The 18,541-nt window shown below is 43.6% G+C and overlaps 2 protein-coding genes across 2 annotated transcripts; both read right to left on the minus strand.

Moving 5' to 3' along the window:
- Positions 1 to 362: 362 nt before the first annotated feature.
- On the minus strand, positions 363 to 6,504 carry LOC124136132. Its single transcript, XM_046501944.2, has 2 exons — positions 5,514 to 6,504; positions 363 to 3,959 (listed from the first exon to the last, which is right to left on the minus strand). The coding sequence occupies exons 1-2, from the start codon at positions 5,776 to 5,778 to the stop codon at positions 2,518 to 2,520; spliced, it is 1,707 nt and encodes a 568-aa protein (XP_046357900.2). The 5' UTR covers positions 5,779 to 6,504; the 3' UTR covers positions 363 to 2,517.
- Positions 6,505 to 10,557: 4,053 nt separating this feature from the next.
- On the minus strand, positions 10,558 to 16,932 carry LOC124136130. The gene is made up of 3 exons (XM_046501941.2): positions 16,706 to 16,932; positions 14,499 to 14,954; positions 10,558 to 13,157 (listed from the first exon to the last, which is right to left on the minus strand). Exons 2-3 carry the CDS (start codon positions 14,920 to 14,922, stop codon positions 11,086 to 11,088), a joined length of 2,496 nt encoding a protein of 831 aa, XP_046357897.2. The 5' UTR covers positions 14,923 to 14,954; positions 16,706 to 16,932; the 3' UTR covers positions 10,558 to 11,085.
- Positions 16,933 to 18,541: the final 1,609 nt, after the last annotated feature.

Below are 18,541 nucleotides of genomic sequence, written 5' to 3' on the forward strand. Positions count from 1 at the left end.
GCGATATTGCTGGAATTGATTAAAGCGGCGTAAAACCATATTCACCCACGTTCCATTTTAGTCGGTTCTAAATATAGGCATTGTCTGTTGCTGTCCTGTCTGCCACATATCCGCCTCCATAGCTACACGTTCCCAAAACAGTGATTGATAGAATGAGCAACGGTCCACGTCATCAGGACACAATGACACGTAATCAGCCAAGTTCACGAGGCTCATGATTTTGGCCACTCGACCAAAATATGAGTTACGTCTTCACCCACGTCTACACATGTTTACGAGACACATATTCTTTATAACTCACTAGGCAGGCTCACCAGATGAGTCAGTCGAAGGGCGACCAGATCAATATACAAAAGGAGACGCACAAACACCAATTTTATTGTTAATGGTATCAACCGGATTACCGATGTTGCAGCTGCATGATGATAATAACATATGATAATAAGATATGATGATAATAAAATATGATGATGATAATAAACTGCAGCCAAAAGAACCAATGGTTGATGGTTGTTAAAATAAAAAGAAACAAACAACGGTTATTCGATGGTGATGTATTTGATACGAGTATCACATCTGTGTTTAGGACCTTAAGTTTGCAGTGTTTCCGACTGTTTTAAGGCTAGTAACGTTTTGATTACGTTTGTAATTTTTGGTCACATCCAATTTCATGTGTATACTTTCCGTTGCCCGGCAGTTTTATTTAGCTGTCTATAAACAAGTTTGAGCAGATTCCAAATGTTACCTAATGCCAATATAACCAATATCACGGAATACATACATTTCTACTGCATTGTCACAAGGCATATTCGTTTAGTGAGTGAGTGAGTATGGTTTTACGCCGCTTTTTGCAATATTCCAGCAATATCACGGCGGGGGACACCAGAAATGGGCTTCACATATTGTACCCATGTCGGGAATCGAACCCGGGTCTTCGGCGTGACGAGCGAACGCTTTAACCACTAGGCTACCCGACCGCCCCCATATTCGTTTAGAAACACATATCCTTGTCTGTTCTCATCCTCTACATCAAACAACCCTCTTCTCAACTCATATCCTCAGCAAACCTATTGAAGAGTCACCTGGTCTGCCTTGACCTGTGGTTGTAGTGTACATCGTGCGAATAGTGTTCAATCATGAAATCCATATGCTATATGGTTAGGCATTCATCATTAGTTTCAATTTATATTATCACAGTCCAATTTGAGTTTTGATTATATTTGCTACATTTTTTATCATTTAGTAACTCATACATCAAGGAATATATTTCTGTCACTTATATATGTTTGAGTACATTTCTTAATGTTACGAATATAGTTACAGTTGATTACACAAATAAACACACAGACACACACACAGACACACACACACACACACACACACACACACACACACACACACACACACACACACACACACACACGGGATACTCTACCAGCTGATTCCTCTGATATATTTCTCATAATATTATTTTTTGTGAACATTAAGAAACACCTCTACAAAGGACTGTTATTTACCAATCGCATAACTATTTCAATAATACTGATTTAAACGCTATCGAATTCAATGACTTCGCAAAATTAAAACGCCAAGATAGTTTCATGATCGTATCCCTGCTATTAAAACACGAACAAGGTCACGAATCTGAAAGGAACAATATAAAGCAATAACTCAGCACCTATCGTAAGTGACTGTATAGGTCATGTTATGGACGCAGGCCCGACCATCCATGCAAGGGATATAACATTGCCATGCAATGTACGCATACCGTGGCCTAAAGCGCACTAATTCACTGTCACAATTCGCGTCCCTTCGGAGTGTGATTATCTTATAATCGTTGCCTTGGATCCCAGATGGTCCCGATAATGGTCCTTGGTACGTCTGTACACATGCTCGAAAGTTTCGCCATGGTGGTAAACGTCTGACTCTTGAATCACAATAAACAGTGGCATTGTCATGACACTGAAAACCCGGTCACTCATTTCAAAATGAATGCAATTTACACATTTTCTAGTTTTCTGGCAAATAGTTCAGTAGACAGCTTGTTTGAGAAAAAGCTGCACCAGTCCATGTCCATGTATGTACTAAACACAATCTACTGATGTATGTACTGAACACAATCAACTGATGTATGTACTGAACACAATCAACTGATGTATCTACTGAACACAATCAACTGATGTATCTACTGAACACAATCAACTGATGTATCTACTGAACACAATCAACTGATGTATCTACTGAACACAATCTACTGATGTATGTACTGAACACAATCTACTGATGTATGTACTGAACACAATCTACTGATGTATGTACTGAACACAATCTACTGCTGTATCTTCTGAACATAATCTACTGATGTATCTACTAAACACAATCTACTAAAGAAAGTACTGAACACAATGAGACAACTGTTTTAAGAATCCACTGAAAAGAGTCTGACATGAGTTATATGTCCTATCCCACGAATCATACTCAGGGACATAAGATACATTTCACAGTCTTGTTATTACTTTAAGTTAAGTCATCTACGAATCCAGAGTCTGCCACAGACACACGAGGACACTCTTTCGGCAGGTGGTAGATCCTGTGGTGGCCACCATCAAAGTAGAACTCTTCCACCAGTGTGTTTCTCTGTACTGGGACTTCATAATCAGAACTATTGTTGTGTATTGACAGCTTTCTCACATCCTGGAAGTCACCGTCGCTGTCGCTGTCGCTGTCGCTGTCTAAACCCCATTCCTGAAGATTGACATAGTCATGTCCATCATCTGATTCTTCAGACTCAGCTGCTGTCTGACCTCCGCTAGCACCTTCCACTGGCACCGGCTTCTGTTCAGTGTTCCTCACAACAGCACTGTTACTGTCATCCTTCTTTGGAGGCTGTGACACTTTAATGATGGACACATGGCGTGGCTTTGATTGAGAAACAGGTTCGTGAACTGGCGTCAAGTAGTCACTGTTTCCTTCTGGGTTTGGCGATTCGATGATCGGATGCAGATAATCTGCGTCAGTGGTTGCTTTCATACATCTTTCTGGAGCAATATCTGGGATGTCATCCCACTCCTCAGAGTCATAGCTGCAATCCCATTCATCATCACTGACAGGCTCTTTGGGTATTGGCGAGGGTTGGAATGCCCCCTCTAATGATGGTCTGCTTGGATAGACACGTTGAATCTTCCGAATATCAGGACCCGGGGGAGTTCCAGGCCCCGCTGAAACGGACCTGTCAAGATGGGTGTTTGGAGCAGCACTCTTAGGGGCCCTCCAGCCTGCTGGAACAGAGACAGTGCCTTTAGGGTCTCTTCTGTCCTGGGCTCTGCGGATCTTGACGGACTTCATGAACTTATCTGCCTCGTTCCGACACAAACTAAGAGCATCCTTATAGCCATTATACTCTCGCCAGCCAATATTCATTGTGGCAATATGGAATTTCAGCAGAGATGATTTTGGGATCTCTAATAATGAGTTCTTCTGGATGCTGACTGTGGAGCAGACAATCAGAGGATCTCGACTTACATGAGTCAGTTTCATCCATCCGTGGGATGAATCCTTCTTAGCCAAACCTTGACCAGCAATGATTTTGACAATGCATGGTATCTTTTTCAATACGTCTTTTATTTGAAAAACGGACACTTTGGTCTTCTTTATCTTGCTGGTGATGATGTAGAACAAGCATTGGCATTCAAAAGGAATAAGAATGTCTCGCCCTTTTCGATCAAGACATTCCAAATAGGTCTTCTTGCCATACTTACATACGCGTTCCATTTTCAATACGTCACACGGAAAAACTTGTTTCGGGGAAAGATAATCGTTCTTCTTCTGCATGACATGGAGTTTTTCACGTCCACCCACCAGAAAGGTGTCACAGCGAGTTTGAGCCAGAGCTGATGCACTGCGGTACACGGGGACGTTGTTATCCATTCTCGTCTTCGCATCAAACACACAAAACCAACCTAAGACAAAAGGAATTGGAGATTGCCTGGGTGTCATTCGAGAAAATGTGAGTTTTTGTGTGTGGTGTACATAATACACATTTGCAGATGCAATATGACATGTCTTACTTACTGTGGTTAATAGAAACGTGAATGTATTTTTAACATGACTTTTCCATTATAACATTAAGTGAGTGAGTGAGTGAGTGAGTGAGTGAGTGAGTTGGGTTTAGCGCCGCTTTTAACAGTATTCCAGTTATATCACGGCGTGTCAGCTTAATGTGGGAGGAAAGCCCGAAGTGATGCAGGTCTCAGACGTTTACCAATTCGGTGAAACCCACGAGCACGGGTATGTGCTGACAAACCTAGAAACATAATCAGGGCGAACCGGGATTCGAACCCACAATCATAGGTTTCTGGCGTGCCCAAGGGACGCAACTCTGCACAGCGAATCGCGGCGCCTTAGACGACTGGGTATAACATTAAGAAAACCTTCTTTTCTTTGTCTTATGATCTAATCAAGAAAATACGTAAACGAAGTACAAACAAGTGACGGTTTTCATAACAAAGTGAGGTGAGGTGACATTGGGTTTAACGTCGCGTCCAAGATTATTGCACTTATATAGCGACGTGCATGCACATGTATGTGTGTGTGTGGCTGCTTGTACTAGTCCGGACTGATGCCGATTTATAGTGCTAGCTCACTGAGATAACATGCCGCAGTTTAACATGAATACCCCACTCAGACACAGTATACTGACTCCGAGCCGACCAGTCCTTGTTTTAGCCCCTTAATGCCGAGCGCCAGACAGGGTAACAACAAGTACAATCTTTTAACGTCTTTTTGTATGACGCGGCCCGGGATCGAACCCTGGACCTTCCGCTCTCCGGGCGGACGCTCTACCACAAGACCACGGAGGCGGTCTCATAACAAAGAGGGGGCAAAGAGAAGTGGGCCTGCACTTTTTTCTTTGTTTATACTAGACCATTCCGTTCCTATTGTTTAAGGGGGCAGAGTTACGTCAACTTGGGCACACCAGAAACCTATGCTTGTGGGTTCGAATCCCGGTCCACCACGGTTATGTTTCTTGGTTTGTCAGCACCATACGTATACCCGTGCTCATGGGTTTCACTAAATTGGTAAACGTCTGAGACATGCATCACTTGGGGCTTTCCTCCCACATTAATCTGACACGCCGTATTATAACTGGAATACTGTCTAAATAGGCGTTAAAACCAATTCACTCACAACCTCACTCATAACAAAGTCACAGTTGTACAATCATTCAGTGAAAGCGTTACATTGTTATTTGCTAACATTAAAAAACAAGTGGGTAAATCTGTTTTACAACTTTGAAGTTAGATCTTGAATAACAACACAATGTGAGTGAGTGAGTGAGTGAGTATGGTTTTCCGCCGCTTTTTTAGCAATACTCCAGCAATAACACGGCAGGGGACACCAGAAATGGGCTTCACACATTGTACCTATGTCGGGAATCGAACCCGGGTCTTCGGCGTGGCGAGCGAACGCTTTAACCACTAGGCTACCCGACCGCCCCAAATAACAACACAAACCTTCATAAGACGCTGGTACTTGGATCAGATCTCCGGACTCCACCATGAACTTTCCTCCTTTGCCCCCCTTGGCGAGCCTCACCCCATGGGCTACAGGTGCATCTGTGCCCTTATACAGGAGGCACGGGACCCCACACCCCGAGTCACCCGGCTTACAGCGACTGTGGTCACACAGGACGATCTGGGGAGGATTCAGATTCCTTAAGATGTAGCTCATGGAATAGCTCCCTGGATGCCACGTCAACTTCTCTGGTTGCTTTGCCATTCTGCTTCTGATTTCAGTATTCTCTGACTGTTGACATTCAGACTCCACACTGTGCAATAGTCAAGTGATAGCTCAGGTCTTTCCACGCGTTGGTAATTTGTGGAGCAGTTTCTATGTCCTATGATTCCGACAATGTCTACGCTGGTTGTCCTTGAGAAGTGACATCCTTTTAAAAAGGTCCAAGGTTGTAATAGGCAGTCTATTTAGCATGTTCTTGCTTCATGGGAGCCGCATGATGAAACCCGTTCATTCAACTTCTTGTCTGAATGGGCAGTAAGTTTCTTCAGTCGTTCGGGTACGAAATACAATGTGGTAAAAACAATCTTTAGATCGGTGTCCCAGCCACTCTTCAAATTCTTTTCAGGCGGGCATGTAGAGAGTACACGGTTGCACAATAGCCTGTTATCCAGCAGGACTCTAGATCACGACTTCTGTGCTAAGACCTGGTCATGTCCGCACAGACTGAGAAGACGTTCAACATATACAGGAGTGTACGCTCCACAATAGCATCGGGAACAGAGTCTGTATCGATGGTACGAGGCTTTCAGTACAACATAGTGCGGCCCACAACCGGTTTTGTATTATTCACAATAGCGACAGCTTCGAAAAACTTTAGCGATCTTATAAACCTAAATGTGTTGTCAACCGTCGGATATAACTTCCTTGTCTGCTTTACAAGCCAAAAAATATAATCTGCAACCAATCGTCTGAGAACATAACTCCATCGTCTTCCTGTTGTCTACTTGTACCTACCCATCCGTATCTATATCATAAACATGTGTTATGAGTCAATACATATATTTTGGGAACTTGAAGATCACGTTGACCTACATGGGCCATATGGGGTTAATGCCGAGATTTCTATTGGCTATAAAAGGGTTTTATTTATTTATAAATGGGCTCAAAAGGGAAAATAGGCACGAGGGTTGTGTTTACATCAGTTTTGAATAAAAATACTTATTATATGAATTTATGCATGTGTTATGAAGGTCACCAGGATCCGCTGATGGTGGACTCGAATCATATATTGGCCCCGATTATAATCCTCGGGCTCATTGCTTTCCTCAACGTATATAACAAGAGTAACCTTTGGCCTTTTGAAAGACAGGCGTTCTACAATACGGTGGATGGGCTGATTGTGGCACACACACACACACACACACACACACACACACACACACAGACACACACACACACACACACACACACACACACACACACACACACACACACACTATCAACGGGAGTTGCTTGATCTGGTTTACAGCATTCAAGGTATTAGTAAAGCTTTCAAAACGTTCCATGAGTGAGTATGGTTTTACCCCGCTTTTAGCAATAGTCCAGCAATATCACGGCGGGCGACGAGAGAAATGGGCTTCACACATTGTACCCATGTCGGGAATCGAACCCGGGTCTTCGGAGTGACGAATGAACGCTTTAACCACTAGGCTATCAGACAGCCCCCTAAAACGTTTTATGGTAGACAAATGGAGGATATTTCCAAATTTGGCGCATCAGTGACTAAAATGATGTGTTCCCGTGTTTGTTGAAGAGAACAATTGACTTGCATTTGCATGTGTTTGTGACATGTGCAAACGGTGGGGTACCATCACTATTTGACAACGATGCATAAACATTCACCTCTAATGCTTTTGTAACTTCTTGTCATGATTCTGAAACATTTCACTGTTGCAAAACTACACTACGCAAACTTGTGTATAATATAATTTGCACATCTAAAACTCGACATGTTTTCTATTAATTGTGGACATTGGGTTAAAGGGATTTTACTGCCTTGAACCTCGACTGACTGACTGAGTGTGGTTTTACGCCGCTTTCCAATATTCCAGCAATATCACGGCGGGGGACACCAGGGCTTCACATCCTTGAACCTAGACATGTATGTATTCGGCATTGACCTTAAAATACAACACTGTTTATGTTAATCTTTACCCAGTAAGACCTCAGTTTGCTTTCTGGTGCTGAATACGTCCATTGGTATTTCGCAAGACCCCTTACAAATTGGGAGCATGTGTTTGTGTAGTGTGATCTGTATGGTTCCCCTGTGGTTTGATCTTTGTTTGAGCTATTTACCACTCGCTTGTTTGGTTAATAATAAAAATAATAATGATCACGATGATGATTATGCCAAATCTATAAACATCCACGTACTATCGCAACACAACAGCCCCGCTCGCCACTTTTGAGCAAGCCGACCTCCATTTCACTTCACCTGGGTTAAAACGAATACATGAAATGTAATGAGGTTTTTCCTACAGACTCGGGTAGATGGGTTTCCCCATACTATAACGTACATAAAGACATCGTGACTTGTGCACAATGCCCTGTGAATAGTGCTCGGAGATGATGTGACCTACATGTAGGTATGTGTCAGCTCCAGTTACACAATGCGCGATCCTCGTTCCTTTGAAAGGGGCGTTATATCCATATTGCCTCACGTCGTTGCACTATTGTTAGTGCTCGTGAAAACCTGTTTGCTTTCCTGCTTTAAGTGAATATAGACGCTACCGCTGAAAAAAAGTTGTTAGTTTTAGATTGCACACATGCCAGTCGTACTGGCTCCAAATAGTAGAAGCCATGTTCTATTCTTCAGATGAGTATTCAGACGTGTGGCCCAAGGGACATTTTGTCATTTCGGGAGACGGTACACACAGACTTAGACGTAGCACTCAGACATATCATATCCTCACGACTGTCAGATAATGTGATTCAGTGAAAAAATATTGAGTACTAGGGGCTGGGTCCCGGAATACCCGGGTGGATCCAAGTATGGGCCGGGGTACTGGAGGGGGGGTGTCTGTCACGGAATACCCACGGGGTGGTGGGTATGGGTACTGGGGCTTGTCTGTCACGGAATACCCACGGGGTGGTAGGTATGGGTACTGGGGTCTGTCTCGGAATACCCACGGGGTGGTAGGTATGGGTACAGGGGTCTGTCACGGAATACCCACGGGGTGGTAGGTATGGGTACCGGGGTCTGTCCCGGAATACCCACGGGGTGGTAGGTATGGGTACTTGGGTCTGTCCCGGAATACCCACGGGGTGGTAGGTATGGGTACAGGGGTCTGTCACGGAATACCCACGGGGTGGTACGTATTGGTACTGTCAATTGTCTGTCCCGGAATACCCACGGGGCGATTGGTATAGGGTTTTAGGGACCCAGTATATCTTGTATTAAGTGGTGTGGACTCGCAGAAGAAACCTGTATGACATACTGGGGGCCTAGTATGTCTTGAAATGCCCAAGAGGAAACAGGTCACGCACAGGTTTCTTGTCTGAACACACACAGATGACAGTTATCCGATACTGGTGGTGGTGGGAAGGAGGCGGGAGGTGTTGGAAGTGGTGATGGGGTATTGGATACTGGGGTACGAGACCAAGCCGGAATACCCCGAGGATACAAATATTGGGTCTGGGTTTTTAATCTCGGACTACAGGGGGCTCAGCATGTTGCAGTAGTCCCCAGACTCACCCCGTACTCGCGAGGGATGAGACAGACAGATGCATTGTTTGGTAGACAGTACAAGGGGCATAACTCGTGTTCAACTGTAGACAGATGAAGCGTCAACGCTGCAATGTGTTGTTATCACCTGTTCCCGGTGAACACGTTATTCCTGTGTTCACAGTTCCACACATTAATTTGTTTGTTGTTAAACGCCTCAACAACTGTTCCATGTGACGGCGGCCTGTAGACAATCGAGTCTGGACCAGTCAGTCAAGTGATTGATGTCAGAACACAATCTCAACACTCAGTCCAAGTGTCATTACTGTGTTGTCCACTGAACAAGTACCTGTAGCAATGGGATCTGTCCTGTCCGAACAATAACGTTAATTATCACAAGCTCTGGTAGAAGACTATCAGTGTTATCAAGCGTCTATAGTTCTACACTACAACAAAAGCCTGGCGTAAGAGTACTCTTCAGAGTCGCTACCTCTTTAACCTCATCAGTGAACCGAACACCTTGATGACCCGAGTTGCGACATACAGGCACTATACCGATACATTAGTCATACATGTGTAATGTTGACTGGGCGGTTGTGCTGACATTGTGCTCCAGCTCGTCACATAGTTGCCAACGGATGAATAATCTGTCAAATCATTCTACCTGTTTATTTGATCTACCCAAAACCAATAAGTTTACCATCGAAAATATATCAAAAGTGGGCCCCCTCAATCAGGATGGTACCGTTCCCGCGGAAATCCCCAGATTAACAAATATCAGGATTGACGAATTATTGTTTATTCGTAATGTCCTTAATACGCTCATAACAGAATAGACCGCCTCCGAGGTCTAGAGGATAGAGCGTCTGTCAGGAGGGTGAGGTCGGTGGTTCGATCCCCTGCCGCGTCATACCAGGCATTAAAAGGTGGTACTAGTTGTTACCCTGCCTGGCGCTCGGTATTAAGGGGATAAAACAAGGACTGGTCGGTTCGGAGTCAGTATACTGTGTGGAATAGACATATGCATTATAAACTTTGGCGTGGTATCTAAGTAGACTAGAAGTATAATTATATATAATCGGCATTAGTCCGGACCAGTTCAAACATACACACGGACAAGCACACATACGAATATGCACGTGGCTATACAAGTGTAATAATCTTGAACCCGACGCGACCTTTCAACAAATGACTCCTGTCACTAACATCAGCTTCGTACACTGTTTGATTCAAATCCAGATTTCATCGTGATGAGCAAACCGACTAGCCACAAGACTACCCTCAGAAACAATGAATCCTCAATCGTGAATCCTCTAAACAATTTGTAAAACACGCCATACGGAGCTTTATTTACTTAATACATTCGTCAATAATCATCATGCTGAGACATTTGTAGTATTTGTTGACACTTTCGACAACGGACATGTAATGTGAAACATTAGTGTCCTCTATATTATTTCTACACATGACATAATATTGCACAGTGCTCTATTGGAACGTTATTTTCTTGCTGTCAACCAAAAACTTATCACTGGTAGTATTGTAAACAAAACAATATTTTAGTATAATTAGGTATAGATGGTTTTGTTAAGTGTAAATAAAGATATATTGTATATGATTTTACAATATAACAAATATAAAAAAATATAAAAAAATGAGTCAATTAGTCAAATCTCGTTATACCGAACTGTTCCATATCTCGAAGTTTATCAAGGTACAAGCGTCACTGTACATCTCTTGTCTCGAAAAAAAGGTGGCAAGAGATTATAGTATGTCTTTTAAAGGGGTTCCACTGAATATGAAAACATCATCATGGCAATCACAGTGCATCACAGATCTGACAGTCACCACAGTATATCTGACTCACCAGCCGAAAATCTACTTTTACGCTCCCCTTCAGGATCATCACCAGACCCAACAATTTTCATACTCGGTAAAGAAATCCTCTTGGCGATGCCCTCGTGAGTACTGGGTGGGCCCGCTTGCGCCTTATGAATGTCTCTCTCCAGCTTAACCCGTCCCTTTCTGTCTAACACTGGCTTCATGTATCCGCTGTCATCTTCACTGGAACTAGAGTCAGCCATGAAGGATTCCAGAACTCCACCAGCTCCATCTGAACTGGAACCTGAAGCAGAACCTGAGGAGAGGCTGCTCCCAGAGTCAAATGTATCATCCGGGGGATCAAAGTCAGGGATGTACATTGAGTCGAATCCATCACTGAAGTCATGCAGTTCATCAATAGTTGTGCTCTTCTTTTCTTTGACGTTTATTGTTGTAACATGGGGCTTGGTAAATGAATGTACATCTAAAATGTCTGAAAAAGATACCTTTTTCTTTTTGAGCATCTTAGGGTCTTCTATAGGAGTGGCTGGTTGGCTGTTCTCAACAATTTCAGGGTCTCCTCCAACAATGTTTATGGTAGAGTAGTATGAGGCTGGTTTTCTTGCTTGTTTCTTGTCAACCTTAGATTCTGCAACGTGGATTTCTTCAGGTTTCAAATAATTTGTTTGAATGGTTGCTGGCACTCCACCAGTGACAACCTGCCCACCGATACCTTGATCTTGAAAGACGTGTGTGTCGCTCATGCTGCTGGTGGAAGAGCTGTCGTCATCTTTCCCGGATGTTGCTGTCCACACCTCTTCATATGCGTTTGGGCGAGGGGGTCTGGGTTTCTTTGTTTCGGCTTTGTGTGAATTAACTGTAGGCACTGGTGGTTCTATCTTCACATCTACACTAGACAGTTTGGGGACTTCTGAAGGAAGGCTGGTCGCTGTATCGTTCCTTTTGACACCATTTTGTTGTGGAAGAGATCCAACATTTGCCTTAGTCATATTAGGACGATCACTATTAACTGACCCTTTGCGAGATCCATTAATGGCTTTTGCCACACCTACTTTAGATTCTTGTGGTGTTGCCGGCTCTGGCATTCTTGGACGATTGTCAATTGAGGACCTTCTGGAATTGGCATTAATTTTAAGTTGTGGTTGAGGAGAGACTTTTGACATTGGAGCTGATTGTACTTTTTCCTGCGACTTGCCATCAGTGGATTCTTGAACTCGTTTGCCATCACTGACTGTCAGTGCATTTCCTTGTTTCAGCTCTGCCTGTTTCACTGGTGCAGTAGGACCTGACATAATTTCAACAGCTTGCGGAGAGGGAGTTCGGTCTGTCATAGTTGACGGTTTGGTATTATTTGGAACAGGAACAGAATTCACAGCCGGAGATACGAAGGAGATTCCAATCGCTGTTATTTTTTCTTCTATGGGACTCTCTGCCTGTCGGAACATCTTGATTCCTCTCATAAACATATCACCTTTGTCCTGGAACAGATTTAAAGCGCTGATGTATCCAGGGTTCTGGCACAGCTCCTTGCTCTGAACAGCAACACGAAATTTGTTAGGGATATCCACAGAAAGCTCATGCAAGGTATTGCTTGGTTTTAGCAGAGTTGAGGAAAGGATTGAGGTGTCTTCCTGCACATTCTCCAAAACCATGATTTTGGTGAATACTCCTTCCCCAGAAGGTTCTCTACCATACACAAGTTTCACAACACAGGGGAATTTTTGTTTCAATAGGATGTCCTTTATCTGCATGACTGGGGTGTTGTTGGGTCTGGTTTTATTCGTGCAGACGTAAAAGGTTCCTTCTGTATTCACGGAAAGTAGAACTTCCCTGTCATTATCATCCACACAGTGTAAATACTTCTCAGCTCCGTCAAGGATTCCCATTTTCAGAACATCTCCCGGACAGAGGTGCCTGGAGGCTGTCACGGTATCGCCCACTTTCTGTACAGACTGCACGTTACGGGTACCACCGATGAGAAACGTGTGACAGTCGGATATCGCTAACTGGCCCACTTGGCGGTAGTGGGGAATAGCTTTCAGCGTCAGCTCTGACCCGACGACAGCAAACCAGCCTGATGAACAAAAAAAACAGGACATAAAAACTTTGATATATATCATATATTATCATCCAAAACTGGCTCCGACAGGAGATATCGCTTGGGTGAGATCAAGCAATATCTACACTGTAGATATCGCTGCAATGAAATTGCATCACAATGCTTTGCAGACCATTGTGACGTCACTGGTTACCATGACATCACAATCAAATGACAACACTAATTGCTCTGCAACTGAAGCTGTTAGCAGTACTTTTTACACTTAAAACACTGCTTAATACTGTCTACAAACTGAAAAAGTTGGAAGAATGATGTTGGATGATAAATAAAATCTCACCCTCGTGTCTTTTGATTGAGAAAAGTGGAAAAAATCCTCGGCAAGTTTTCCCACTTTATCACCTCGTGTTGATATATTTGATATCAAAAGACACTCGGGTGAGATTCTCTATTTATAGCTAAAATGGATAGAATTATCATTAAACCGCCCGCATGTTATCAGATATCAGCGGGCCACTGTAACTTGATAATGCCCTCATATTGCTTGACGACGGGCCATTATAAGCCGGTTGTTAGGTGACGTCATATGGTAGGGATAGGTGACGTCACGTGCAATAGTGACGTCATCTGGTTTGTTCTATGACGTTTCCATAATTGTAAAAGTTGGTCAGTGACATTGGTGTCGATTGCAGTAAATGTTTCAAAACCGATAAGGTTGTTTCTTTTTATTTGATAACAAATTCCATCCATTTTAGCTATAATAACGTTAACGCTTTTTTTCAGGGCATTATTATTTGCACAAGCCCTCGGTTTTTCAACTGCCCTCCTTCGTCGGGCAGTCAAGGGAAGACCTCGAGCTTCTGCAAATGATAATGCCCTGAAAAATAGCGTTACCCTTATTATAACTTACTGACGGAAAACTTTTGGGTAGTTTGAATTGATTATTAAATGCAATGCAGCGTAAACAAACATCCCTCTATATCCCCAGAATATTTCTCGGTCGATGCCTTTCCCAGTTAAAGGGTTTGGGTTAACATATTTTCGGACAAACGAATGATGTTACGGAATTAAGTCCTTATAGTTTATATCATATGAAGATGTTCCAAACAGTGTGGTCCAGAAAGCGGGGTTTCCATGCCGGGAGTCCAGTCTAACGAGGTTTGGAGAATTCCTGTTTCGAAGTTTTGACACCCACATTGTCTACTCAATTATATCTATGACACATTTTCTAGACAGCTACGCGTCTACCGTCTTACTGAGCATATTATATCATGATATGTGATAATATATTTCGAAATAGGCTCGGGCAGCAATTTACCAGAAATGCTTTCAGATTCAGGTTTAGCAATAGGTACCGACCTTTGTAATCCTCGGGAATAAGCAGGCTGTTCTCCGTTTCCAGCAGAGTCTTCCCATCACGAGAGTCCACGGCCAAACTACTGGCAGCCACCTTCAACCCATCCTTCTTACTCTGCAGCATCAGCAGCTGCCCACAGTCGAACCCCATGGTCCCCCTTCCCAGGTCACAGAAACTGTGGTCGCACATCACCACCCGGGGCAGGTACAGGTTCCTGATGATGTAGTCCAGGTTGAACATCCCGGGCTCCCAGGTCAGGTTGGGCTTCGGGACTGGTGCTGGTGCTGGAGTAGGTGGCCTCGGGTTGCCGCCGTGCCATGTCTGGCGCTTAGCTGCGCCCTGGGGCTGCTTTGTTCCCGTCAGTCTCCCTAATGTCTTATTTCGCAAAGACCCTGGAGCTTTGGTTGGTAGTTTGATTTCCTCCATTGTGTTTTACATCATTCGCTGCTGGTTACCTCCTGGAAATGTAAGTATCTATTTTACGGATGATTGTGATATGTTTGTGTGTTTAAAGCCGAACTCAGCAATATTCCATCTTTATGGAAGCGGTCTGTGAATAATCGAGTCTGGACAAAACGACCAGTGACTGACATCATGAACATCGATCTACGCAATTGGGATGCGATGACATGCATCAACCAAGTCAGTGAGCCTGACCACCCGATCCCGTTAGTCGCCTCTTACGAAGTCAGTCATTGGCTGCTGGGGGCAAATTCCAACCCGGATCTTACACTCGATATGATTGAGTGATTATTGTTTTACGCCGTATCATCACGTGAAATGACAATGTAGATGTGTTTGAAGCAGTGTTTTAACATGGACTGACATGACACACACATGACACACACATGACACACACTACTGGACAGCCAGAAAACCAGGTTGGTGAAGGAACATACTGGGTGATAACAGTGTTCGCTCCTCACACTCAAGGCCTGGGTTCGATTTCCTCTTGGCCACAGTGCGCCATACCTGTTGTTACTGTAAACTGGTATTGCAGATATGTTGCTGACGTTATAACATATCACCTCACACGCTTCGATATGTTATGCAGTGATGTATGGTTTTATCATTATAAACTGTATTATTAACATATAAATATATAAAGTCAGCAAACTAAGTTTTACTCAAATATATCGTAGTGCGATCTTTAACATTTCCTCAATGCTTAGTTACTTTTCTTTTCAGGTTGTTGTTGGTTTGTTGTTTTACGCCGCACTCAGCAATATTCCAGCTATATGACGGCGGTCTGTAAATAATCAAGTCTGGACCAGACAATCCAGTGATTAATATCATGAGCATCGATCCACGCAATTTGGATCGATGACATGCATCAACCAAGTCAGCGAGCCTGACCACCCGATCCCGTTAGTCGCCTTTTACGACAAGCATAGTCACCTTTTACTGCAAGCATAGGTTGCTGAAGACCTATTCTACCCCGGAATCTTCACGTGTCTCTTTTCAGGAAATCAAATAACAGTGTATATAATTATAACTTCTTTCAGTGGCATTTAGAAGTTGGTGTGATGAAGAAGGACAAGTTCTATGGATATATACCTATGTTGTTCAGCGCTATCCATCACTTGCTTGATAAAGGTGTTAGGATCTACACCGAAACGTCGCACTAATTGTAATAAAGAAGTTGTTCATCCATAGAACTTGTCTTTCTTCTATATAATTATAGGTTCGGAGGTACTGCTACATGTGTCGCTCTAAAAGGTATAACTAATTAATAGTAAAGACTAAGAAACTATTTATTTGTTTTCGAGAAAAGAGTACACACAAGAATAATCTATTTCATGTAATAATTAATAAATCAGCATTCCTTCAGTAATCGAATGCATGTAATTGGATGACAAAACGCTTTCAGTCAATAATGTTCACGCGACAGGAAAACGAGATAAGACCAACTTTAAGGTAAGGTTCGAGTTTTGTTTTGAATTTACCCAACCGTGACGCTTTCATATTACAGAAATCGCTTCAAACTGTGCAGATCTTCAGTGCACAGTTAAATTTGTCAAAGCAGTCGCAACACTCTACACAGTAATCTATCAAACGGCCATGAAGTTAAGATACAGAAGCCGATTCCGTACGCGTTGATGTATGACAGCCTGCCATGTCTATCAACTGATGCCTAGGACACATGACATTGTCGGTAACATTCCTCATTCACGCCTTCAAACACCCGCTGTACATTTCATTGTCTTACCTCGGCACACCACAGTCCCATCTGAGCGACAACAGCACTTGTCAATCACCAACAAAGGGAGGTAATCAGACATTGTCTTGACATTGCCTTGTGTGAGATGAGCCACGGATCTTCTTCGTGGATACAGAGATGAAACTGTCTCCCTCGTGACCTGGGTGTTTGACGGAATAATAATGCCCCTTGCACACCTCTGCTCCCTGTCACGCTCTGGTTAGCGGCTGTTTATCATGTACAGATTTTCAACCAACCCGAGCATGCTCAATGAGATGGTGACGAAAAGAAAATATTCCTTTCAGCACATGTATTTTGAGCAGCCATTAAGATGGCCGTGCTGTTTCTTCTTGTGACATAAATATTGGCGTCATTTTAAATCAAATCCAAATGGTGTAGCGGACGATGAGCACGCTGCCATTGAAATGGGCGTCGAAACGTGATGTTGAGAAGATGGGCATGGGGTTTCGTTCACTCGTTTATGTTGCTAGACAATAACACGTGAAAAACGCAAACTGAATATCCCTATGGTGTAATGTAAATAATTTTTTTAAAATTGTCCTTTTTCAAATATTTATACAGCTTTCATCAGCACGACTCAACGATGTTGGGACTGGTTACAAGGAAATTGTTCAACATTAATTGTTGAAAAATTTCATGTGGTATTACTGATACTTTAATTTGTTTAACTAACGGCGCGCACGGAAACGTCATTTGTGCCGATTGTGACGACCTCTGTTGACACTGCAAGTGGTAGGACATAAGGCTGTGTGAGTTGCATGGAACGATGTACTTGGTTAACCTTAATGGAGGAGACTGTTTCTGCCGCCATTGTTCAACAATGAATTTAAGTCATCAATGAGCCTTATTTAACAGATCTAAAGCTGACTAGATGCTGTATATATTCTACGGGAGTCCACGTAAGGAAAATATTAGCTGTAAGCGACTGTGTGTGACTGCTGGTTTTTTCTCAGACCTCAACACTATTGGTGCTGTGTCACAGCGGCCTCCATGGCTGGTGGCATGAGGAACGATCAACGTCGTTGAGAACAATCACACAAACTGTAACCACCTTGTCGTTATTTTAGTTGGCTTTGATCCATCGAATGGATCGACGAACCTGTTCTTCGCTTGAACACCCCCGAGGAGAGCAGAATGGCGTGCTATTCTATCACCATTGCGGAGATACAAGTATACAGGGAGCTCTTCATATCTTTGAACCATATCAGTGACATACACTTGGTGGGGATTTGTTTATTCCCTGAAGCCCACGGTGACACAAACATGACAATCATCACAAGGATATGTACATGGGGTAGTGTGAACCTACCGGTACCCAGAGCCCTTACATAGACAGGCATGGGGTCGTGTGGACCCAGAGCCCTTACAGAGACAGGCATGGAGTAGTGTGCACCTACCCAGAGCCCTTACAGAGACAGGCATGGAGTAGTGTGGACCTACCCAGAGCCCTTACAGAGACAGGCATGGAGTAGTGTGGACCTACCCAGAGCCCTTACATAGACAAGCATGGAGTAGTGTGGACCTACCCAGAGCCCTTACATAGACAGGCATGGAGAATTGTGGACCTACCCAGAGCCCTTACAGAGACAGGCATGGAGTAGTGTGGACCTACCCAGAGCCCTTACAGAGACAGGCATGGAGTAGTGTGGACCTACCCAGAGCCCTTACAGAGACAAGCATGGGGTAGTGTGGACCTACCCAGAGCCCTTACAGAGACAGGCATGGGGTAGTGTGGACCTACCCAGAGCCCTTACAGGGACAGGCATGGGGTAGTGTGGACCTTCCAAGAGCCCTTACAGGGACAGGCATGGAGTAGTGTGGACC

Source organism: Haliotis rufescens, unplaced genomic scaffold, assembly GCF_023055435.1.
Source record: "Haliotis rufescens isolate VD_foot unplaced genomic scaffold, xgHalRufe1.0.p SCAF_2, whole genome shotgun sequence".
Classification (NCBI taxonomy): domain Eukaryota; kingdom Metazoa; phylum Mollusca; class Gastropoda; order Lepetellida; family Haliotidae; genus Haliotis; species Haliotis rufescens.